Source organism: Neoarius graeffei, chromosome 26 (genome assembly GCF_027579695.1).
Source record: "Neoarius graeffei isolate fNeoGra1 chromosome 26, fNeoGra1.pri, whole genome shotgun sequence".
Classification (NCBI taxonomy): domain Eukaryota; kingdom Metazoa; phylum Chordata; class Actinopteri; order Siluriformes; family Ariidae; genus Neoarius; species Neoarius graeffei.
Genome location: NC_083594.1, coordinates 48,931,791 through 48,957,398, shown reverse-complemented (window position 1 = coordinate 48,957,398; position 25,608 = coordinate 48,931,791). Strand labels below are relative to the sequence as shown.

The 25,608-nt window shown below is 44.9% G+C and overlaps 1 protein-coding gene across 1 annotated transcript; it reads left to right on the top strand.

Annotated features, from left to right (window-relative positions):
- The first annotated feature begins 1,282 nt into the window (after nt 1–1,282).
- On the top strand, nt 1,283–23,872 carry stimate (STIM activating enhance). Its single transcript, XM_060910420.1, has 8 exons — nt 1,283–2,241; nt 8,892–8,940; nt 10,815–10,910; nt 10,993–11,114; nt 16,045–16,157; nt 16,297–16,374; nt 16,460–16,609; nt 22,358–23,872. Exons 1-8 carry the CDS (start codon nt 2,010–2,012, stop codon nt 22,472–22,474), a joined length of 957 nt encoding a protein of 318 aa, XP_060766403.1. The 5' UTR covers nt 1,283–2,009; the 3' UTR covers nt 22,475–23,872.
- Nucleotides 23,873–25,608: the final 1,736 nt, after the last annotated feature.

Genomic DNA, 25,608 nt, shown 5'->3' with positions numbered 1-25,608 from the left:
CAATTTTGACTTCTCATTATAATAAGACAGGCGGCACGGTGGTGTAGTGGTTAGAACTGTCACCTCACAGCAAGAAGGTCCTGGGTTTGACCCCAGCGGCCGGCGAGGGCCTTTCTGTGTGGAGTTTGCATGGTGTCTCCGTGGGTTTCCTCCGGGTGCTCCAGTTTCCCCCAAAGACATGCAGGTTAGGTTAATTGGTGGCTCTAAATTGACCGTAGGTGTGAGTGTGAATGGTTGTTTGTCTCAATGTGTCAGCCCTGCGATAACCTATGTACCCCGCCTTTCGCCCGTAGTCAGCTGGGATAGGCTCCAGCTTGCCTGTGATCCTGTAGCACAGGATAAGTGGCTAGAGATAATGAGATGAGATGAGAAGTCATAGTTATGACATAGTACCTCATAAGTATGAGATCTGATCTCAGAATGACTTAGTATCCCACAATTATGTCTTTTTATCTCATAATGAAATCCTATCTCATAATTTTGACCTCATAAGAACGAGATAATAAGTCATAATTTTGAGACAATGGTCTCATTATTATGGCATAATAAGACATAGTTATGACATATAAGATCTCGTACTTATGAGATCCTCTCAGAATGACTTCCCACAATTATGTCTTTTTATCTCATAATGAAATCCTATCTCATAATTTTGACCTTATAAGAACGAGATAATAAGTCATAATTTTGAGACAATGGTATCATTATTATGAAATCGTAAATTATTATTATTGTTATTATGACATACTCTGTGACTTCATTTTTTTTTTTTTCAAGTGGTAGAAACGGCTTCCGGGGTGGCACGGTGGTGTAGTGGTTAGTGCTGTCGCCTCACAGCAAGGAGGTCCGGGTTCGAGCCCCATGGCCAGCGAGGGCCTTTCTGTGTGGAGTTTGCATGTTCTCCCCGTGTCCGCGTGGGTTTCCTCCGGGTGCTCCGGTTTCCCCCACAGTCCAAAGACATGCAGGTTAGGTTAACTGGTGACTCTAAATTGACCGTAGGTGTGAATGGTTGTCTATGTGTCAGCCCTGTGATGACCTGGCGACTTGTCCAGGGTGTACCCCGCCTTTCGCCCGTAGTCAGCTGGGATAAGCTCCAGCTCGCCTGCGACCCTGTAGAACAGGATAAAGCGGCTAGAGATAATGAGATGAGATGAGAAACGGCTTCCAGACTGTACAATCATATTCCTGAAATGGTTGTAGTTTCAAGCGACACCAGAACTGAACTACATTTCCCAGAATCCTCATGTTGTCGCGTCTTAAAAACGTCACTACGTCGGGAAGGAAAAAAGGCGGAAGTTGAGGAGTAGATCAGGCTGGATGTATTCTCTGTTGTTAAGTGTGTTTATTTGTAGTTGAAATGGGTCGGAATGAAAACCGGTTCTTTTGAATGTGATATGGAGAATTTTTTTCTGGATAAAACTAAACTGTCCAGTCGGAGACTGAACCGATACAGAAGCTTCATCATCCATTTTTGAGGAGTTGGGTTTTGAAGGCGCTTTCACTGGTCCTGCTAGCAAAGAGATGTCATTTTATATTTGCTAGAAATATAGCCACAAACAGGGAAAAGGTTAATATTGGACGTGGCGTGTTTTAGGAGAAAGAGAATGCTGTTTTGTTGTGAACATTTGGAATCAGTGTCGCTAGCATGATAGATAAACAAATAAACAGGTTTAAGTCAAAAAGAGAGAATTTTTTTTTTTTTGTGAGGAAATTGTAATCAGTCGGATGTTAGCATCGTTGCTAAATGCTACCTGGTTGTTTTGTTAGGATGTGGATGAGGATGTGTCGCCTCAGTGATGTGAGGTAGAGTGGCTTAGATTAAAAAATAAAATAAAATATGGGGTTTATATCCGCTTTAGTGAGGAGGAAATGGAGGATGGAAAAAATAATTAACTGATATTAATATAAACATTGATTCCAGAGACATTTTTTTTCCTCAGACAGGCTGAACATTTTTTCTTTGAGGAGATTTTTTTTTTTTTTTAAATATCTCGCTTAACGTCATAAACATGGCGAACCCTGGAGTCAGCGCGGTGTTTCTGTCCCGAGCCGAGGACGGAAATGCAGCCGGACACCTGCTGTCCAGAGCCGGGGACGGATCCGGGCCAGGGCCGCTGCTGCCCTCCAACTCCTCTCCCACGGACACCGACATGAAGGGATGCGCCAACGGGGACCTGATGGACAGTTTCGGGATCTTCCTGCAGGGCCTCCTCGGGGTCGTAGCCTTCAGCACCCTCATGTGTAAGTTCAACAGACTGTAAAGCAAAACTCCAGCCTGAAACTTCCACCCGGTTCTGTGTGAGTGATGTGTTTAGTGGTTAGGATGTGTTTGTATTTTTCATTCTCCCTTCATGATTATGTGCCGTGATGACGTCACAAGGTGACGTTACTGAGTGCAACCATGCTGCCTTCAAGATCTCCTCCGGAGGTTTGTGAGTCCGAGTTCATCAGTGGTGTGTGTTCAAAGTGCAGGTCAGTTTGTTTTTCTATCCTGCTTATACGACAGTAAGCATCATTTCGACAACTTTATTCATCACACGCTTGGGAGGCACGGTGGTGTAGTGGTTAGCGCTGTCGCCTCACAGCAAGAAGGTCCGGGTTCGAGCCCCGGGGCCGGCGAGGGCCTTTCTGTGTGGAGTTTGCATGTTCTCCCCGTGTCCGCGTGGGTTTCCTCCGGGTGCTCCGGTTTCCCCCACAGTCCAAAGACATGCAGGTTAGGTTAACTGGTGACTCTAAATTGACCGTAGGTGTGAATGTGAGTGTGAATGGTTGTCTGTGTCTATTGGCCCTTTTCCACTACCCTTTTTCAGTTCACTTCAGCCCGACACGGCTCGCGTTTCGACTACCTCAGAACAGCACGACTCAGCTCGCTTCAGCCCTGCTTAGCACCTAAAACTCGCACGGTTTTGGAGTGGGGCTGAAGCGAGCCAAACCGAGCCGAGTGGGGCTGGGGGCGTGAGCAGACACTCCTCTGTGCACTGATTGGTGAGGAGGAGTGTCCTCACACGCCCACACATGCCCCGCGAGCACGCTGGGATCTGTAAACACCGTAAACCCGGAAGAAGAAGAATTACGAGAATTTCTGAAGCCTTATGCGCCTCGCCTCATCTATACGCTCTTGCCAGTATCTGTTGGCGTTGTCGGTGACAACAAGCCACAGCACCAAGACCAGCAACACTAACGACTCCATGTCCTCCATGTTTATTGTTTACTATCCGGGTCGTGAGACTACCGCTTAAAAGGTCACTGATGTCACTGTTTGCGCCACTTAACGACATCACGTGACGTCCACCCACTTTCGGTAACTCCACCCAATGTGTCCACACACTTCCAGCCAGCACGGTTCAGTGCGGTTGTAGTCGAAATGCAACTCCAACAGCCCCGCTCAGCCCAACTCAGCACGGCACGGCTCAGCCCAACTCAGCCGCGTTGGTAGTGGAAAAGCGGCATATGTGTCAGCCCTGTGATGACCTGGCGACTTGTCCAGGGTGTATCCCTGGATAGGCTCCAGCTTGCCTGCGACCCTGTAGAACAGGATAGAACAGGGTGAGGTGCCCTTGAGCGAGGCACCGAACTCCCAACTGCTCCCCGGGTATGTGTGTGTTCACTGCTTCAGATGGGTTAAATGCAGAGAAGAATTTCACAAGTGTGTGATGAATAAAGTTGTGCTTGCTTTCTTTCTTTGTGAAATTCCTGTCTGCATTTACACATACCCGGGGAGCACCTCAGCCCAAGGCTGTCCCATGTCAACCTAACCTGCATGTCTTTGGACTGTGGGGGAAACCGGAGCACCCGGAGGAAACCCACGCGGACACGGGGAGAACATACAAACTCCGCACAGAAAGACCTTCACCAGCCTCTGGGCTCGAACCCTTTCTATTTTGCTTTGATGTCACTTGCAAGTCAAGGATTCAAAGATGTGTCGTAAACAGGGTGTGTTCCATAATTCATAGCAAGATGGAGCTTTTGTTCTGTTATCTCACATTTGTTTTTGGTCCTTTTATTTCTGAAAGTTTATCCATTTCCATTGTGTTCTCCATCGCTGTGCTTTTCTTCCTCTCCGAACTAATGATGTGCCCAATCATGTCATGTGAGAAAACCCAGCTGTATTTTGGTTCCAGATGGGAACTAACTTTTTTTTTTTTGGTTGAAATGCTGCAACTGGTTCAAAATTTGGGAAGTGAATAAGCTCAGAACCCAGTCCCTGTTGGTCGAAAAGGGCTAACAGGGAAGTCCTCAGTCGACAAGCAGGTTCAAATTGCTTGCTCGGAGGCCATAATGCAAACCCCTGAAACACCATGCTATCCCCAGATTTTGTGTTTCTTACTACTACTTTTTTTTTTTTTTCATATCATCAGCAATACGAAGTTCTTACTTCCCTTTTGAGTCCGTTTCCTCTCAAGGTTTCTTCATGTCATCTCGGGATGTTTTTCGTTGCCACCATTACCTCTGGCTTACTCATTAGGGATAAGCTTAAATCTATATCCAGATAGCTGTTAAGTTTCTTTTCATGATCATGTTCATGATCTTTCTGAAAAGACCTGAAGGCAGCGTTCCAGTTGGTGAAAAGAAATCTCAACAATCTCAAACATGACTTAATGGGTTGGTTTTGCTTTTAGCTTCGACAAACAAAAAAGGGTGAATTCTTCTTTCACACAGTTGGTTCACTGTTCCAGTTAATTACCGGGTTCATTATATGTCGTCATAACCAGAAAAATCACATCGGGGAAGCACACCTCCAGGACTGGACCAGAAAACATGAAGGCAGGAGTGTGTTTTAATTTATTGACGAGCTGTCCAAACTCATCATTTCGCTCATCTCCTGGAAAAAAACCCCTCAATAATCAGTTTGAGAGACGAGCTGAAATTCCACATCCATCAGGAAAAATTGTTTTCGAAGTCATTTTGAGGAATAGCTTGGCATGAAGTCAACTCTAACATAATGCTTTCTATAATTATACTCGGAGTACCTGGAATGTTGTCTGGCCACATGATTAAATATTATTCTGTGGCTGCGTTCATAAACCTAAAACCTGCACTCAGATGCTTGTAATCACTGGGTGTACAGCTCATGTGACGGGTTTATTATTTGTAAAAGCGTGTGTGTGGATGTTTAACTCACACCCGGATCATATTTTTATCAAACAGGAAATACTAACTTGGCACATTCCGATATCATGGAAACTTAAAAACCTTTGGAGCAGATTTTTTTCCCTCTAAAATAAGGTGAATATAAAGGAAAAGTAAGTGGAGTGGATTTTAATGAAAGTGGTAGCGAGTTTGTATGAATATTTAAATATTCTCAGCCAAGCCATATCTATTTTCAGCTCTCCACACATTTCAGTGACCTTACAAAGACGTGTTGAGAGTTTATTCATTTACAGAAATGTGTTCGAAACCGGACTGGAATAAGACGTGGTCTGACCTCGCTCCTCAAGGACTGGACTGATAATCTGAGTAAACACTCCGGGCCAAAGGTCCAAAATGCACCACACAAATTCGCATACTAAACATTCCTGTCAATTGATCAAGAAATAAACGTTTGTAATTGTTGTACTTCGTGACACCATCGTGGATTGTTTTCAAAGAACTGCGGGCCCCTCAAGCGTTTTATTCCTGACGTAGTTAATCATCGTGGAACTTAAACAACCTTTTAACTTGTGGTCCATGACTAACTTGTAGGGTTTCGCTGTCACATTTATGAATTTTGACATGATCCAGGACACCGGAAAACACCTTATGCTTTCTTGGCTAAAGTTCTCATCACAGGTGAAACGCAAATAAAATTCTTCTTAAAAAGGCGACAGTCAGATGAAACACAGAAAACTTTTCTCCGAGAGGCAGCAGTCGGATGAAACGCAAACAAAGCTCTTCTCACAGGGGCGGCGGTCGGACGAGACGCGAACCAAACTCTCTTCAAAGCGGCGGCGGTCGGACGAGACGCGAACCAAACTCTCTTCAAAGGGGCGGCGGTCGGACGAGACGCGAACCAAACTCTCTTCAAAGCGGCGGCGGTCGGACGAGACGCGAACCAAACTCTCTTCAAAGCGGCGGCGGTCGGACGAGACGCGAACCAAACTCTCTTCAAAGCGGCGGCGGTCGGACGAGACGCGAACCAAACTCTCTTCAAAGCGGCGGCGGTCGGACGAGACGCGAACCAAACTCTCTTCAAAGCGGCGGCGGTCGGACGAGACGCGAACCAAACTCTCTTCAAAGCGGCGGCGGTCGGACGAGACGCGAACCAAACTCTCTTCAAAGCGGTGGCGGTTGGACGAGACGCAAACCAAGCTCTCTCTTCAAAGCGGCGGCGGTCGGACGAGACGCAAGCCAAGCTCTCTCTTCAAAGTGGCGGCGGTCGGACGAGACGCAAACCAAGCTCTCTCTTCAAAGTGGCGGCGGTCGGACGAGACGCAAGCCAAGCTCTCTCTTCAAAGTGGCGGCGGTCGGACGAGACGCAAACCAAGCTCTCTCTTCAAGGCGGCGGCCGGACGAGACGCGAACCAAACTCTCTTCAAAGCGGCGGCGGTCGGACGAGACGTGAACCAAACTCTCTTCAAAGCGGCGGCGGTCGGACGAGACGCGAACCAAACTCTCTTCAAAGCGGTGGCGGTTGGACGAGACGCAAACCAAGCTCTCTCTTCAAAGCGGCGGCGGCGGTCGGACGAGACGCAAGCCAAGCTCTCTCTTCAAAGTGGCGGCGGTCGGACGAGACGCAAACCAAGCTCTCTCTTCAAGGCGGCGGCCGGATGAGACGCAAACCAAGCTCTCTTCAAGGCGGCGGCGGCCGGACGAGACGCAAACCAAGCTCTCTCTTCAAGGCGGCGGCAGTCGGACGAGACGCAAACCAAACTCTCTCTTCAAGGCGGCGGTGGTCGGACGAGACGCAAACCAAACTCTCTCTTCAAGGCGGTGGCGGTTGGACGAGACACAAACCAAACTCTCTCTTCAAGGCGGCGGTGGTCGGACGAGACGCGAACCAAACTCTCTTCAAAGCGGCGGCGGTCGGACGAGACGCGAACCAAACTCTCTTCAAAGCGGCGGCGGTCGGACGAGACGCGAACCAAGCTCTCTCTTCAAAGCGGCGGCGGTCGGATGAGACGCAAACCAAGCTCTCTCTTCAAAGCGGCGGCGGTCGGACGAGACGCAAACCAAGCTCTCTCTTCAAAGCGGCGGCGGTCGGACGAGACGCAAACCAAACTCTTTCTTCAAAGCGGCGGCGGTCGGACGAGACGCAAACCAAGCTCTCTCTTCAAAGCGGCGGCGGTCGGACGAGACGCAAACCAAGCTCTCTCTTCAAAGCGGCGGCGGTCGGACGAGAGGCAAACCAGGCTCTTTCTTCAAAGCGGCGGTGATCGGACGAGACGCAAACCAAGCTCTCTCTTCAAAGCGGCGGCGGTCGGACGAGACGCAAACCAAACTCTCTCTTCAAGGCGGTGGTGGTCGGACGAGACGCAAACCAAACTCTCTCTTCAAGGCGGCGGCGGCCGGACGAGACGCAAACCAAACTCTCTCTTCAAGGCGGCGGCGGTCGGACGAGACGCAAACCAAACTCTCTCTTCAAGGCGGCGGCGGCCGGACGAGACGCAAACAAAATGTTCCTTCTGGTACGTTCACACTAAATGTTGCGAGAGCATCAAAGCAGCTGGAAGTTGTTCGTTGTCTCAGTGAGCCTGCGTCTCTCGGCTGTGAGTCTCAGATGATGGTGGTGGTAGAATGAAGTTGAAGTCCGGGCAACTTTCTGGTCATGCGCTATGTCGTGATTTGACGGCAACCAATCAGAATTTAGAAATGCTGCTCTGAACGACACCAGAGAACGCGGACGTTTAAATTTTCTTTGGTTCTGTTCGAACTCTTCCCAGGTCCAATGGAGAAGAAATTACTGATTGTGGTGTCTGGTTTTCCTCTTATTTATGACGTGTCCCTGTGCGCAACGCTATTTACAGGCGACGTTTTCACTCGAGAACGTTTGTTTTTTAAGCGGGAATGCAGTTACTTGGCTTAAAACAACATCGATTTGACCATTTATTGAAAACTTCAGCCAGGACCACAGCGACTTTAATAGGAGCGCCACACAGTAACGTTCATATTAATTAAAGACCAAGGCTGGGACACGTATATTATAAACTGCATGTTGAAATTTTACTGAGCATCAAAACAAAACTCGCACCACACAAATGATTTTTATTTGTTTTAGTCATGAGTTTGTGTGTCGAAAGTAAGAAACGCCGATCAGAACGCGAGTTCATCATGGGCTTTGTAAAAGACAGAGCTTTATTTCTGACCGCCGCTGTCTGGAGAACAATTCTGTCAGATTGGTTCCGGCTGGACGATCCATCGTCGCTTCGTTCTCAGACGCCGTGAATGGGACTGTGCGCTAGTGTGGCGCGGCAGCAGAGCACACGGACCTGCGTACCAATCCAGTGAATTATTTAGTAATGCACATTCATCATTAGGGACGTGCAATCTGATCTCATAGACTTGGAGTGCCTCGGATGTGACCTTTCAGGGAAATTGCTGAGTCATATTGTGAGGAATGCTCTTAAACTTGACCTCGTGATCACTTTGCGTGAGTTACGATCATCTGAAAGATGACAATTCGAATAAGCATGAAATTAAATGTTTGAATGTTTTATAAGTGTTTTTGTTGCTTTGCTTGCAGGCTCGTTTTATTTATACCGGTACTCGAAATATTGTAACGCTTTGAGTGTTCTGAGGATTTCATCATTGCACTGACTGGAGCATTTAATTTCCCCCCAGCACCTCATGGACGAGACCTGGACCGCTATATCGAGCAGGCGAGATTCCTGGTAGCTGTTATTGATCCGTTCTGTGGCTCAGACCTCATTTCAGTGATTGTTTGTGTGTGTGTGTTTTCTGTCCTTCCACCGCAGTGAAACGCTTCAGAGAACCCAAGCATGAAAGAAGACCCTGGAGGATCTGGTAAAGCATTCACATTTTGAACTGAGATGCCCCGGTGATGTGAATACAATTAATTATTATTTTTTTAATTGAATAAGCAAGGCACTTGTGTTTTTTCCTTCCCCTTAAAGTGCCATTCCACCATTGGATGTATTCTTCGGCATAAAATACAATATATTTTATGACAACATGACTAGACAGAGAAATCTTTTAGCTTCAAAATGATATATCATACATAATTTTTTGACAACGACAAGTATATTAATAATTTTGCGACCAAAGTCACCTACCCTTTTAATTTCCGCGCGTGATGTCATCAGCAGGTTCCCCTTCTTGTGTACCACGTGTCGGTCTATTTTTAGACCAGGAAACCCCCAAAGTGAGAGAGTCATTTCTCCTCGTATATGGGGGCCAAAAAAATTGTGAAAAATTTTGAGTTAATCTTTCAGTTAGCTAGATTTATTGGTATTAGCTAGATTTATTGGTATTATTTTTATCGTGGGCGGCACGGTGGTGTAGTGGTTAGCGCTGTCGCCTCACAGCAAGAAGGTCCTGGGTTCGAGCCCCGGGGCCGGCGAGGGCCTTTCTGTGTGGAGTTTGCATGTTCTCCCCGTGTCCGCGTGGGTTTCCTCCGGGTGCTCCGGTTTCCCCCACAGTCCAAAGACATGCAGGTTAGGTTAACTGGTGACTCTAAATTGAGCGTAGGTGTGAGTGTGAATGGTTGTCTGTGTCTATGTGTCAGCCCTGTGATGACCTGGCGACTTGTCCAGGGTGTACCCCGCCTTTCGCCCGTAGTCAGCTGGGATAGGCTCCAGCTTGCCTGCGACCCTGTAGAAGGATAAAGCGGTGAGAGATAATGAGATGAGATGAGATTTTTATCACGTTCTATCCGCCATTGCTGATAATATGTGCCACGTCACACGTCACGTGGTACACAAGAAGGGGAAGCTGCCGATGACATCATGCGCGGAAATTATGGCCAAGTTTACATTAGACCGTATCTGTCTCGTTTTCTTCGCGGATGCACTGTCCGTTTACATTAAAACACCGGGAAACGGGAATCCGCCAGCGTCCACGTATTCAATCCAGATCGTGTCTGGTCCGGTGCTGTGTAAACATTGAGGATACACGGATACGCTGTGCTGAGCTCTAGCTGGCGTCGTCATTGGACAACGTCACTGTGACATCCACCTTCCTGATTCGCTGGCGTTGGTCATGTGACGCGACTGCTGAAAAACGGCGCGGACTTCCGCCTTGTATCACCTTTCATTAAAGAGTATAAAAGTATGAAAATACTGATGCAAATACTGCCCATTGTGTAGTTATGATTGTCTTTAGGCTTGCCATCCTTCCACTTGCAAGTGGTAAGTGACGCGCATGCCCGATATGCACTAGGATCACACACACAGCGGCTCAGTCCCGAATCACTGCTCGTGCACTCCACTCGCGCGCTCTGTGAGCTGCGCAGGGCCGGAGTGCGCACCCTCCAGAGGGCACTCGCTGTTCAGGGCGGAGTGATTTGGAGCGCAGGATGCCTGCGGAGCCGAGCGTATCCGTGTATTGGTGTTGCTGTGTGCACGCGAATCGTGTATTGGTGTTGCTGTATGCACACTAATCGTTTTAAAAACGTTAATCTGATGATCCGCTGATACGGTCTAATGTAAACCCCACCTATAAGGGTAGGTGACTTTGGTCGCAAAATTAATATACTTGTCGTTGTCAAAAAATTATGTTTGATATATCGTTTTGAAGCTGAAAGATTTCTCAATCTAGTGATACCATTTATATATGTTGTCAAAATATATTGTATTTTATGCCAAAGAATACATCCAATGGTGGAATGGCACTTTAACCCCACCCACTGCTCATGTCTCCTCCTCCTCCTCCTCCTTCAGGTTTCTTGACACTTCCAAACAAGCCATCGGGATGCTCTTCATTCACTTTGCCAACGTGTACCTGTCGGACCTCACCGAGGAGGACCCGTGTTCGCTGTGAGTCTGTGACTCTGCTACGTTCTTTCTCATGCTGCACGGTTCTTTGCACGTGATCTTGTTTCCTGTCTCATGTGCCCAGATATCTGATCAACTTCCTGTTAGACGCTACACTGGGCATGTTAGTGATTTATGGTGGTGTGAAGGCCGTCAGCGCCGTGGTCGAGTGGAGGCAGTGGGACTCGTTACGCTTTGGAGAGTATGGTAAAAAAAATTATGATAATTTTCTTTTGAAATGCAGCTTAAATCTCAATTTGAAAAAGAAATCCTCTTTTTTTTTTTTTTTTTTTACAATTTTAGTCACAATTGGCCATAATTTTTCCAGGGAATTGTCAATTTCAAAATGGTTTGTAATTTGGAGCGCCCTCTGCTGTCTGCGAAGTGAACTGCAGTTCCATTAAAAAAACCCACCCTTTTTTTATTCGAATCAATTTTCAAAAAAGAAAAAAGGAGCTAATTTTTTCTTTACGTGACATTCGGATGTGCTAATTGAAGAATTGGAACAAATTAGTTTTAGAGCTTTGATATCCAATCCAGCATTTTCTTCTGATAGCGATATCTCGAAAATAATTATGGCAAAAAATTTTAAATAATCAACCCCATCCCCTTTGTTTTGGCAAAGAAATGCATCCAGCTCTGCCCTGTTTGTCCAAGAAAGGTGTGGAGCTCATTTCTGGCCCTGAAAAATCCCCAAGTAATATGTGAAATTAAAAGAAAGGGGAGGGAAAAAAAAAAACTACTCAGCTTTATTTCTTAGTAATATCATACCTGCCAACCTGTACGCATCTTGCGTAGCCGCTACAAATTTTTACCTCATTGTACGACTGTACGTTTTCACATTTAAAAAGTACGCATATCGTCCGAACTCGCATTTCAGTCAAGTTCTCGCTGAAGTTGATACCGCTGATCTGTGAGAAAACTCAAAGCCAGAATGGAACGCTTTGCCCTAGGGCTGAATGATTTTAAGAAAAAATTGAATTGCGATTTTTCTGGCAGATATTGCGATTTCGATTTCAACCACGATTTTTTTTCTTTAAATCAAGTTTCAGTGCAAATTAATTAATACAATGAATTCCATAAAGCTAATGCAAGAATGAAAACTGAGGTCAACAGATTTCAAATGTAGGCCTGTTTATTAACATTGAGTGCCTGAGGAACAAGTTATAATAAAATAAAAAGAGAGCCATCTTTCTTAAGTAAACTTTTGCTTCTTTTACTTTTCCCATCTACAACATATCAGACATAAAAAAAGGTTGATCAGTGGCTCAGCAGCATCAAAATATTGTACTTTTGTAAAAGAATGTACATAAGCATTATAAATTATAACTAGAGCCAACAATTCCCCTGTGGGAAATAAGAGTGATGCAGTGGCTGTAGCAGTCGCTATTGCAGGGCCCCTCCCTCCTGTGTGTGTGAGCGAGAGCGAGCAGCTCCTCCCCCACCCGCGCGCTCAGACACAGAGAAAACGCAGTTTCTCCTCACAGTGCTCCCTCCAAACAACGGGGATTTACACGAAAACGGAAGGTAGGGTTGGGCGGTATCCAAATTTTGATACCTTTAAACTGTCTCTGTGTTTTCCTGGGGTATACGGTATTACCGAGAAAAAAAATATTTTGTTTCGGCCTACTGTGTAACGTGCGCCTATGCCTCAAATGTACTATTTAAAAGCAGCATAGCGAATTGTGTGCATTGTGGTATGGATTAAGCAGCAAAGCGAATTTTGTGCATTGATGAATGGATTAAGAGATATTTCAAAGCATCACGCAACTCTTCCTTCATCTTGAAAATAACATTCAACTGTCGTTTACACATGTCTGCGTTGAAACGCCATTTGCAGCACTATTTCACCTACTCCATCAAAAAAAAGTACACGATGAGCAGGATCATACCCTTTCAAGCATGGGAAATAAAAAAAAGAATCAACCAACACCCAAGTCCGTTTAGACTGCGTGATAAACCATATTCTTCAGCGCAAATGAGGCGAACCTAATTCAAATGCGTGATAGCTGCACAAGGCAAAATCATATGGGCCCACGTCATGCCATGGCGGGGAAATTAATAATCAAATGGCCTTACCTTGCTTAAAACGTTGTCTTGATCACATAACTCCTTACAATTATTCCACTTAAATCCATACGGTTTAACACACCCAACAAAGATAGCAAGCGCATTGCTAATTCCCACCAGAAACCTAACAGTTTACGCTACGATGTTTTCTTCCGTTTCTTCAGTAGATGACATTTCAAACGTTTATTACCCACATCCCAAATGTCATACGTTATATTATTTTACCTTGTTGTTACTCATGTAACCTACTCAAAACACAACTCATTGGAGAGATCTCGTGGAAGTGGAGTACCCCAGGCTATGGTGTGCCTTAGGGGACATATTAGATTTTTCGTTTGGTTTGAAACCAAAATACTGCCACACTGCCGATGTTGTATTTTTTTTTTTGCCACTAACTCGTTATCTTGACTTGCCATCTTTCAACCGCGGTCTCAGTCTCTTTTTTTTTTATTTTTTTTTATTTTTATTTTTTAGATAGGACAGTATAGAGAGACAGGAAATGAGCGGGGGAGAGAGAGACGGGATCGGGAAATAACCTCGGGTCGGAATCGAACCCGGGTCCCCGGATTTATGGTACGGTGCCTTAGCCATCTGAGCCATGACACCCCCGATCTCAGTCTCTTGCGAAGCTTTCTGTCAGACTCCAAATGTCACGCAGGGTTGCCATGGTAACGACATAAACAACCCTGCACGCGATGAGAACTTCTTTAGGAAATTGATAGAATTAGTGAAAATACGATCACACAGTTATTCGGGATGATCTTCAATTTATTATTTTATATTATGACCTCATGTACTCCATATTTATTTAGATATTATATATTTTTTTAAAATGACGGTAATGAGACCGATACCGTTGGTACTTTTGGATACCTCGGGATACCTTCTTACCGTAATACCGCCCAACCCTAACGGAAGGAGATATTCACAAAATTCTTTCACACTGAGTGCCACAAGGCTTTCCTGAACGTAATTTTTTTTGTCTGTAGTGTAAAAAATGAGGACAATTTATTGACGAAACAAAACATGGGTCAGTAGTTTAGGAGCACTGAGAAAAACCGCGGCTTTGACGATCCCAAAATCGTGTTGTCTGAGATCGCGATTTTCGGTCGAAAACGATAGATCGTTCAGCCCTACTTTGCCCAATCCCCCCCCCTCTTCCAGAGCGTGTGGCTCTGCCCTCTTCACCCCCTCCCCTTCCTCCTTCGCGTCTCTGACTTGAGTGCAGCGGTGCAGTCAGATGGCTAGAGCGAGTCGGGGATTGAAACGTCGGTTAGAGACGTCATTTTTATATTTGTAACAGAAACGGTTGTGTTTCACGTGTACTCGAGCTTCCTAGCCGTTATTTTGTGCATTTACAACACCAACAGTACAGGCTAGTTCTTCATTTAACTTCGAAGCCGTCACTCGAGGTCGCATATTCGATGCGGTAACCAACGAAACCTGATTACAATTCCTCTCGCGCTCTCATTGAATCACTATGATAAGTACCACTTTATTGATGCGCTCAACAAAACGTAGCGTGTTGTATATCTTAAGCGCAGTCGGTAACTTCTGTCAATGGTAGCCTAGAATGTTTGCAGATGATGTGAAGTCGAAAATCGGTCATCCGTCTTATGAAAAAACCTGCGTGGGACTGCAGTATCAAATGCTTTTTTATACAGTATTACTGCAGTAAATGCAATATTTCGAATGCAAATGCAATAGTTTGCACATGAAAAAGGCATAATACAAAATACTGCAGTGTACTGTATAATGCAATATACTTCCAACATGTTAAAAAATGCAAAAGTCTAAACCTATTGCATGGGAAATTTGTGCAGACCATGTTTTATGTTAAAAGTGCCTTTTTTACATACTGTATTAATTTAATGTGTTATTTATTTTGAAAGAGTGGCTCTGGTTTAATTTCATTTCATTTGCACATGTATTTAATGTGGGGCGGCACGGTGGTGTAGTGGTTAGCGCTGTCGCCTCACAGCAAGAAGGTCCGGGTTCGAGCCCCGTGGTCGGCGAGGGCCTTTCTGTGCGGAGTTTGCATGTTCTCCCCGTGTCCGCGTGGGTTTCCTCCGGGTGCTCCGGTTTCCCCCACAGTCCAAAGACATACAGGTTAGGTTAACTGGTGACTCTAAATTGAGCGTAGGTGTGAATGTGAGTGTGAATGGTTGTCTGTGTCTATGTGTCGGCCCTGTGATGACCTGGCGACTTGTCCAGGGTGTACCCCGCCTTTCGCCTGTAGTCAGCTGGGATAGGCTCCAGCTTGCTTGCGACCCTGTAGAACAGGATAAAGCGGCTAGAGATAATGAGATGTATTTAATGTCCGTTGTGCTTTGCAAAACGGAAGGAGTTCCCAAGAGCCATCATCAACAGTTTCCCAAAATCTATCAATAGGAATGTTTTACAAAACTGGAGTATGTTCCCAAGGTCAATCAATAAAACTGGATTGAAAGTGTGTTTTTGGTCTGCTGGTTGTGGTCCGTGGGGGCGCATGCGGGCGGGGGGGGGGACGACTCATGAAATTGTAAAATTGTACTCATAAAATTTTTTCAAGGTTGGCAGGTATGTAATATCAAAAAGGTTATCTGATGTATTTTTGAAATCGTATGATAATTAATGACAGGCCTAGGAGCATGTGTAACATTCTAGACTGCAGCTTTAAAAAGGAAAAAAAAAGTGTGTAAAACATCAGTCTGATAGAACTTGTGTGTTTCTGCACCAACAACCTGTGGCAGTGATGATTATTCTGCTGTTTAATGAAGCCCCAGTAAGTGATACTGATTTTGCTTATCAGGGCTTCTTCAGAGGCTTGTGAGGAAATTATTATAATTATTCGCATCAAAAGACCTGCGTGAATATGCGTCTGGCGTGCAAACGTCATCCAGTTAGCCTGTCTTTTCAGCCGTGTCGTATGATGGAGGATTATGACCATGGCTTCTTTTGTGAAAAGGGCTGCGATGTGTCCTATGCTGTTGACGAGGCATGTTTAAACATTGTCGCATATTGTTTGTGTTTAATGACGTGAGCCAAAATGCTTAGTTTGAAATATTTTGTGTGTGTGTGTGTGTAGGGGAGCCAATACAGTGTACTGCCTGGGCAGGCCAGTGTGCACTATACATCCTCATTATGATCTTCGAGAAGGTGGTCATCCTCCTCGTGCTTCTCATCCCTCAGTGGAAGAAGGTCAGTGACGAGATTTGAATTGAAGCTCAGCGGCTTAATTTTTATCTTTATCGAAGTAAAAATATGTGCTACGGGATGAAAGGAGAGGTGTGTAAGCTTGCTGTTTACCCCGAGTGTGTGTTTTTTGCCCGGTGCGCAGCTGGCGATGCTGAACCCCATCACAAACCCACAGCTGGAGCTGGCTCTCGTTATGCTAATCGTGCCGTTCTTCGTTAACGTAAGTAGAACATCCGTTTCTTCTGGTGAGAGCTTTTGAGTTTGTCAGGGTTGTGAATTTTTTTTTTGTGTGTGTGTGGGGCCAGGCGCTGATGTTCTGGGTCGTCGATAACTTCCTGATGAAGAAAGGCAGGACAAAAGCCAAGCTGGAGGAGAGGGAGGTCGGGGACGATTCACGAGGCAGCAGCAAGGTGCGCTACAGACGAGCGCTGTCTCACGACGACTCCGAGTCAGAGGTGAACACACACACACACGGAGGAACTAAACTTAGCGAAAGAAAGCAGTCTCGTCTCTTCCACACACTCTTCCTGACTCGAATTTTCACTGCTTTCCAGAAGCCTCATGTTTTATCAAAATGGAGGTGGGTTTATTGTGGTAGCCCCGCCCATACTCAATGATGTCAGTGGTTCCAACTTTCGGACCAGGAATTTTTTAAATTTTATTTATTTATTTATTTATTTATTTATTTTTTTGGGTGTTGAAATGTGTGGAACCGGTTCTAGATTCAGCATAGGCACCATGTACCATGTCAGTAGAAAAAGGGCTCACGCACGTGCGCACACCCCTCTGGGTTCAGGAAAGAGCTTAAAGAGCTTAACCGGAGCTCTTATTTTATTTCTTTTTCTATTTTTTTTTCTTTCCTGTGTGTTTGTGTGGTTTGATGTTTGAGTGTTCTGTCCGCCGGTTGTGGTGTAGCTCCAGACCCAGTTTTGGGCGTCGGTTCCCTCCAGGCCTTGGTTCGCCGTGGGTGATGCCTGCACTCCCAGCTGTGGACTGCAGTGAGCTCGTTGCTCATTTTACATCGTGGTTGTCCAGCGCTCTGCGCTTTAACGCTTGGCGTGATGTTCCGAGCGATGTTGCTCGGTGGCGTCGCGGCGGCTGTGCAGGCGGTTTGGGACACACCAGCGCTCTGCATGGCGGAGCTTCTCTGCTCGCTGTGTGGATCCACGGCGTGGTGTTCGAGCGATGTGGCTGGCGGCGTCACGGCGGCGGTGCTGGAGATGTGGGACTTGTTTTCGTGCGCCTTTTGGTGGGACTGTGGCTGCTACACCACGGGAATTACATCCTGACCCCTACTTGGTGGACTTTTTGCTTTTTATTTTTTATTATATTTTTATTTATTTATTTATTTGTTTATTTTTTCTTTCCTTGTCTATAATTGTAAAACGTCCTTGGGTTTTTTGAAAGGCGCTATATAAATTTAACTTATTATTATTATTATTATTATTATTATTATTATTATTATTAAAGCTGAACAGCTGAATTGGATCCTGTTCCTCCATTAAAAATGCTTTCTTCACACCGAGAATCTTTTCCGAAACTGAGAACTCGGAAATCTTTGGTCACAACGTTGACATGAACTAATAAACCACCTAATGAAGTTTGGAGAGTGACCTCTAATGTTTTACGAGCTAATTACGTAACATGGTGTCGCACATAAACCTTGCTTTTGTTTGTTTGGGTTTTTTTTTTTTTTTTCTTTTGTTTGTTTTTGCTCTCAATCCGAGACATATATTTATTTTCCAAGTGTGGAAAATAAAGCAAGTGTGGCTGAGCGTGACTCGCTCCATATCCTTTCCACAGCACCGACTCCTCTTTCTGATTTGTCATTAACATTCGAGTTCTTACAAACTCTTAACTCCGCCTTGTTTTTCGGATCATTTCGTCCAGTCGAGTCATTTGTTCTGTCCCGTGCTGCAGTGGGAAAGAACTTAAATCTTTTTGTGAAGTGAAAAAGCTTTCCATGTTCATATCCTGTCCTTTCGTAATCATCATTATACCACAGCACTGCTGAAGTGTCGAACTTGATTGGCCTGAAGGTGTTGATTGATTAATTTTCTAAAGCAGCACATCTGATGAACACCAGTGTCGATGTTCAGGACGGAGGACTTTCCCTGAACAAGCTGCATATTTATTCATCTCATCTCATCATCTCTCGCCGCTTTATCCTGTTCTACAGGGTCGCAGGCAAGCTGGAGCCTATCCCAGCTGACTACGGGCGAAAGGCGGGGTACACCCTGGACAAGTCGCCAGGTCACCACAGGGCTGACACATAGACACAGACAACCATTCACACTCACATTCACACCTACGCTCAATTTAGAGTCACCAGTTAACCTAACCTGCATGTCTTTGGACTGTGGGGGAAACCGGAGCACCCGGAGGAAACCCACGCGGACACGGGGAGAACATGCAAACTCCGCACAGAAAGGCCCTCGCCGACCACGGGGCTCGAACCCGGACCTTCTTGTTGTGAGGCGACAGCACTAACCACCACACCACCGTGCCGCCCTAAACAGATATTACTGAATAAAAATGTTAGTGTTGGCAAATTGCTATGGAAACAAAAAGAAAACGTGACCGAACATGTTGTTGAACCAGGAAGTGAATCGCTCATAGTCTTGCCAAAGGTGTCAAAATTGCGACAGCTAAACCGTAAACGTTTAAGTTACGAGTTTGCACCGGTGAGAAACTGCCTAGCTTTAAAAAAAAAAAAAAAAAAAAGTTGGTGCACGTGCTAATATTTTGTTGCCCACCTTTAGCTTTGATTATGGCGCACATTGTTTCAACAACTTTATGCAACGTGACATTTATCTCCATCCAGAATTGCGTTAATTTTTCACCAAGGTTGCGTCTTGGCGATGGTAGCGTTGTAGTCGAGCCACTCAGCCTCGAGTCCCCAGTGTTCAAGTCCGAGTCATTTAAAGAAAATTTCAAGTCGAGTCCGAGAACAAGACTCCAACCGCATCGTTTGACGCCGGCTGTTTCAGCGCCATTAACATTAGTTTGTTCCTGAACAGGTGAACGTGCTTCTCTTTATCAGGGAGTGTGAAGTATTCTGTCAGAGACGGTTGGGAGACGGATGTAAGTGCAGAAGGTGTGTTTATTAATACAGGTGAAGATGGTAAACAATCCAGAACGGCAGGTAAAACGGGCGATAGGTCAAGCGAGACACAAACAGGCTATAGATGACTCGGCAGGATCAAAGACGAGAAACAGGAAATCAGGAAACCAAACAAGGAAATAAGGCTCGGTAATGTATCAGCAACTCAACTCAATACTTCGCAAAGTCGGTGTGTTTTCACAGTTTTTATATCAGCGCACTGATTGCGCCTTAATCCTATGCAGGTGTGAGTCGTTTATGGTGCGCGCGAGACTCTATGTGATGCACGCACCAAGGCGCACAGGTGTGACAGTCTTTCATGAAATAAGTACAAATATTAAAGGAGAACTGAAGGCAATTTTTTTTCTTATCAAAATTCCATTTCTCATTTTATTAAATATCGGAATGCATGTTTGATCGCTATTTTGTCGCTGCTATAGCAAGTTATGAGTGTTTGAAATATGCTCTGTAATATATCAGTCCATATGTCAAAGCGATGGCTGTAAACGAGATTCGTTGAGACCTGTGCGAGACATCGTAGGACGGAAGTAAAACGTACAGCGGAAATCAAAGCGACCGATATCTGCCAACGTCGTCCAAAGACGCGCGCGCCCTCTTTCGAATGCTGATGTGATCAAGTCGGAAGTTTTGTTTGCTTTGATAGCAATCAGGAAAGTTTGAAAAAATTCGGCAGTAATCGTCATTTAAACTCGTTTTTGTGCAATATTTTGTTTGGAAAACAATTTTCAAAATGGCGGCGCTGACGCTTCACGTTTCGAAGTCTCGCACAAGTCTCGTGAAGATCGCGCGGATAAGCGACGCCTGCTGTGGACTAGGGATGTTAACCGATGACCGTTTGACCGGTGGTTGACCGAATCAACGTCAACCAGTGAAAAAAAAAAAAAAAAAAATCAATCGTTTTGAAGCTGCCGATTTTGGAGCGGAGAACCTGGAATTCTGTGTTGTAAACGCTTGGGCATGCCATGCGGTGTAAGGACGACAGCTGACAAATCAGAAACACCCATTCAGTCATGTCCCGCCCTCCCGCCCCAGTTAAAGACAGCTGACAAATCAGAAACACCCATTCAGTCATGTCCCGCCCTCCCGCTGCCACTCGGCGAAAGAAAAAAAGTGTAGACACAGGCTTTTTAGCTTACAAATTACTATTCTGTTTTTTTTTTTTTTTATTATTATTAGAAGGCACATGGAGTTTAGTCCTGCCTTGGCCAGTGCATTCTGAAAGTATGTTTCGGTCTGTAGCCAACAATGCATGTTATTGCAGATCATCTCTCTCCACACAAACTAAAGGCGCAGATGCCGACTTTTTCACGTTTTTTTCATGAACTGTAACGGCATTTGCTTATGTAGTAATTTTAATACAGAATTTACTCTGATGAAATTATTCAGACACTCCAACGCCCCCCCCAAAAAAAATCGGATCTGCACGAGCCGTGAAAAAGGCGCGCCGTTTGCATCCCTGTTTAAACTCATAGGTTAACCGACTTTAACCGGCTAATGAGGCTCGGTGGTCGGTCAAGATTTTTTTTTAGTTTTCGCCATCCCTACTGTGGACCAAACGAACTAAATTCAACACGGCTAAAAACCGAATAGGCTGATAAGTCTAATATTTAATTGCGATTAGTTGCCAATACGAGTCACGGTATAAGGTTACTAAAACCGAAAACGTAATTGAATAACGCGTTAATTAAGAAATAGAGCAAGTTTAAAAATGACTTCAGTTCTCCTTTAACGTAGATATAAATGTCTTGCGCCAAATTATGGCACGTTACAAAAAATAAAGAAAAAATCCGAGTCCTCGTCTCCAATTTACGAGTCCGAATGCAGTTAATGCACGAGTCCGAGTCATCAGTGCTCAAGTCCTTAAAATTAGGGCACAAGTCGGACTCGAGTACGACAAGCCTGGGTGATGAGAGATTCCAACCACTCCTGAAAGTCTTCTCTAGAACGTCCTAAAGACTTTCAGCGCATGTGGTTCAGGTGAGGATTCTGTCGCAGCCAGTTTGTGTGTGAAAATGATCCGTCATGTAGGGCTGCACAATATATCGAAAAAGTATCGATATCGCGATATCATAGTTTGCGATACACATACCGCAAAAATTACTTAAATTTCGATAAAAGGCACATTTTTCTGTGCCGTCCAATCACATTTGAATGTCAATAAGCGCCGCGGGATAACTCCGCCCCCTATTGCAAAACAAGTAAAAGCCTTGTGGTGATGGCGGGAGCAAGTGTGGTGAGGCAAACTTGTGTGAGGAGGAACTGGTTTCCAAAAAAAAAAAATGCACGTCTGCTATTTGGAAGTACTTTGGATTCAGGAGGGATGACGTACTGCAAACTCAGGTACTTTGCAAGACATGTACCTGTAAAACAGTGGTGGGGCGGCTCACTGGGACAAACACTGCTGTACAGAAGCATAAAAACATAAAACCGCGCTCTCTCTCACTCTCTCTCTCACACACACTACCTCTCACACACTACCGCTCGCTCACTCACACACGCTACCGCGCTCTCTCTCTCTCTCTCTCTCTCTCTCTCTCTCTCTCTCTCACACACACCACTGCTCTCTCACCCGCATGTGTTATTAACAGATTGTGTTTGAGTTTATGGTGAATCTGTGTCGCTCACCTTCATCTCCCGGGAGCCGCTGAAATTGCCATTTTGAATGCTTTATGTTAATGTAATGTAGTTTTCAGTTTTTTGTTTACTACAACTTAAGACATTTTCTGCTGCGCTCACAAAAATTAAGAGATTTAAAGATGATTGATGGACACCATTGCAGGTGTAGCCATGTTTTTCCAATAAAAAATAATGTTGGAATGGAAGCGATGCATTGGGTGTTTTTTTAAATGCTAGATACAGGGCAGAACGGCGAGTAGAGGTAAGAAAAACATTATATATTTAATTATCGTGATACATATCGATATCGAGATATTCAGTCACGTTATCGAATATCGCATATTTTTCTGATATCGTGCAGCCCTACCGTCATGCTTCTTGAACAGTTTAACCCTGATGTTCATCCTGGAATATGTTTGTGCCAAGAAATGAACTGAAATAAGTTTCTTTCTTCCCTGATCAGATCCTGTTCTCGGCGGATGACGAAATGGATGATTCGGACGGCGACGAGGACATACGCAGGCTCACCGGTCTCAAAACGGTTAAGAAAAAGAAACATCGCCTGGGCATTCCTGTCTGACATGAGATCAGGCTTTAGACCTTCTCATTCCTGTTCCACATTCACTCTGCTGCCTTCTGCTAGTCTGAGCAAGATCGGCGTGCGTCCAGGCTTTCACCCGTGCATGGATCTGATCTGCAGGTAGGAGGAGCAACACACTCCTGAACTCAGCCCGAGGAGCTGTGAAGCTGTCGGAGCGTCCTGATCACGGGCGAGGATGGAATGGGACTCCTTCTTTCTTGCTGGTTTCTAGAACCTTCTCTCCTTCCAACCCGCTCCTGTTGATCTCGGATCATTCGGTTTTTCTAATATGTCCATCATGTGACTAAGGAAGTGTGTAGTGGTGTAAATCGGCGCTGCTTCTTTATACCGAGACGCACTGGAGGGGTGGAATGGCTGAATGGCCGCTCAGCCTGGACGGACTTGATGTGAAAGACGAAAGCAGCAAAATCTAACTTGGGAGAATTAACCCAGCCTTCAAGCACACCTCTACCTTTAACGTTTATCTTCCGTCGTGTTTGCGCGTTGTCTCTTCACCTGTACGTAGAACAAATTAAAATAACACGAGTGCTGGTTTCATGTTTATGTTGAACTTGTGTGATGCAAAGATCTCAGGAAGAAATGGTTTGGTGAGCAGTATAAAGCGATACGAAGTTTTTTTTTTTTTTGGGGGGGTTTCATATAAAATGGAACGTCCTTGCATAACTGTGAAAAAGACCTTTTCTGCAAAGTGTGTGTTTGGGGGGGGGACGCTCATCTGTCTGTGTTTGTGTCCCTTCTTTGGTCCTGCAGTGTCTTAGGGTTCCTTAATCAAGGTGGGAAATTTTGATTTCTCGGGCACCTTTTGCACAATTTGTTTCATCACTGTGGTGTCAACTGTTATGGGTGGGGTTCCCCCCCCCTCCTTTCTTCCCTTGTGCAGGCGGTCGTTTGGAGAGTTGACCTATAAAACATCTGGTGTATTATGCCTCTGTGATATTCTCTCGGTATGTAACCTGTTTGTTTTGGGCGGGAAAGACATGAAACTTCTCGTACACTCTGCCTTCTCTGAAGCGAAGTTCAGATTCTGGCGTCCTGTATAAACGGTAGCATTTTCCCCTGAGGATATCGAGAGAATCAGTGTACAAACTCACGTTTTGTCAGTTATTTTTGTGCTGCCAGTTCACCCTGGTGTCAGCGTGAGTGTGTTCTAATGTCTAGAAGCTCCGTGCGCATGCTCGGCCTGCTGATTTGAGTACTGTGATGATCGGCGGCAATGCTGATTGTAGATAGTTTTTGAAAAACACTGACCATGGACACTTGGGTGAAGTCGGTGCTCGGACACCAAACTCTTAAATACTAACGACTACTTGATTTGGATCACTCACAAGTTACACTCTCATTCTATGCCTTTTTTTTCAATAAACAATGTCAAGTTTCTTTGCGTGTTTACGACTTGTATTTTTTTTGAAAAATTTCAAATTGCTGGTGAGAGAAAGAAAGAAAGGAGACAGGGATTTTGAAAAAGGAAAAAAGAGAGAAAGAAAGGAGGCATTTTGAAAGACAAAGAAAGGAGACAGGGATTTTGAAAGAGAGAGAAAGAAAGAAAGGAGACAGGCATTTTGAAAGAGAGAAAGAAAGGAAGGAGACAGGCATTTTGAAAGAGGGAAGGAAAGAAAGGAAGGAGACAGGCATTTTGAAAGAGAAAGGAAGGAGACAGGCATTTTGAAAGAGAAAGGAAGGAGACAGGCATTTTGAAAGAGAAAGGAAGGAGACAGGCATTTTGAAAGAGGGAAGGAAAGAAAGGAAGGAGACAGGCATTTTGAAAGAGAAAGGAAGGAGACAGGCATTTTGAAAGAGAAAGGAAGGAGACAGGCATTTTGAAAGAGAAAGGAAGGAGACAGGCATTTTGAAAGAGGGAAGGAAAGAAAGGAAGGAGACAGGAAGGAGACAGGGATTTTGAAAGAGAAAGGAAGGAGACAGGCATTTTGAAAGAGAAAGGAAGGAGACAGGCATTTTGAAAGAGGGAAGGAAAGAAAGGAAGGAGACAGGCATTTTGAAAGAGAAAGGAAGGAGACAGGCATTTTGAAAGAGAAAGGAAGGAGACAGGCATTTTGAAAGAGAAAGGAAGGAGACAGGCATTTTGAAAGAGAAAGGAAGGAGACAGGCATTTTGAAAGAGAAAGGAAGGAGACAGGCATTTTGAAAGAGAAAGGAAGGAGACAGGCATTTTGAAAAAGGAAAAAAGAGAAAGAAAGGAGGCATTTTGAAAGACAAAGAAAGGAGACAGGGATTTTGAAAGAGAGAGAAAGAAAGGAAGGAGACAGGCATTTTGAAAGAGAAAGGAAGGAGACAGGCATTTTGAAAGAAAGAAAGGAAGGAGACAGGGATTTTGAAAAAGGAAAAAAGAGAAAGAAAGGAGGCATTTTGAAAGACAAAGAAAGGAGACAGGGATTTTGAAAGAGAGAAAGAAAGAAAGGAGACAGGCATTTTGAAAGAGAAAGGAAGGAGACAGGCATTTTGAAAGAGGGAAGGAAAGAAAGGAAGGAGACAGGCATTTTGAAAGGGAGAAAGAAAGGAGACAGGCATTTTGAAAGGGAGAAAGAAAGGAGACGGGCATTTTGAGAGAAAGAAAGAAAGGAGACGGGCATTTTGAGAGAAAGAAAGAAAGGAGACGGGCATTTTGAGAGAAAGAAAGGAGACGGGCATTTTGAAAAAGAAAGGAGACGGGCATTTTGAAAAAGAAAGGAGACGGGCATTTTGAGAGAAAGAAAGGAGACGGGCATTTTGAGAGAAAGAAAGGAGACGGGCATTTTGAGAGAAAGAAAGGAGACGGGCATTTTGAGAGAAAGAAAGGAGACGGGCATTTTGAGAGAAAGAAAGGAGACGGGCATTTTGAGAGAAAGAAAGGAGACGGGCATTTTGAGAGAAAGAAAGGAGACGGGCATTTTGAGAGAAAGAAAGGAGACGGGCATTTTGAGAGAAAGAAAGGAGACGGGCATTTTGAGAGAAAGAAAGGAGACGGGCATTTTGAGAGAAAGAAAGGAGACGGGCATTTTGAGAGAAAGAAAGGAGACGGGCATTTTGAGAGAAAGAAAGGAGACGGGCATTTTGAGAGAAAGAAAGGAGACGGGCATTTTGAGAGAAAGAAAGGAGACGGGCATTTTGAGAGAAAGA

Bases quoted from the DNA above. Each gene is read 5' to 3' on its own strand.
- stimate (XM_060910420.1), top strand. From the start codon at position 2,010: ATGGCGAACCCTGGAGTCAGCGCGGTGTTTCTGTCCCGAGCCGAGGAC. The intron at 11,115-16,044 runs GTAAAAAAAATT...GTGTGTGTGTAG, and splicing joins GTTACGCTTTGGAGAGTATG to GGGAGCCAATACAGTGTACT. The intron at 16,375-16,459 runs GTAAGTAGAACA...GTGTGGGGCCAG, and splicing joins TCGTGCCGTTCTTCGTTAAC to GCGCTGATGTTCTGGGTCGT.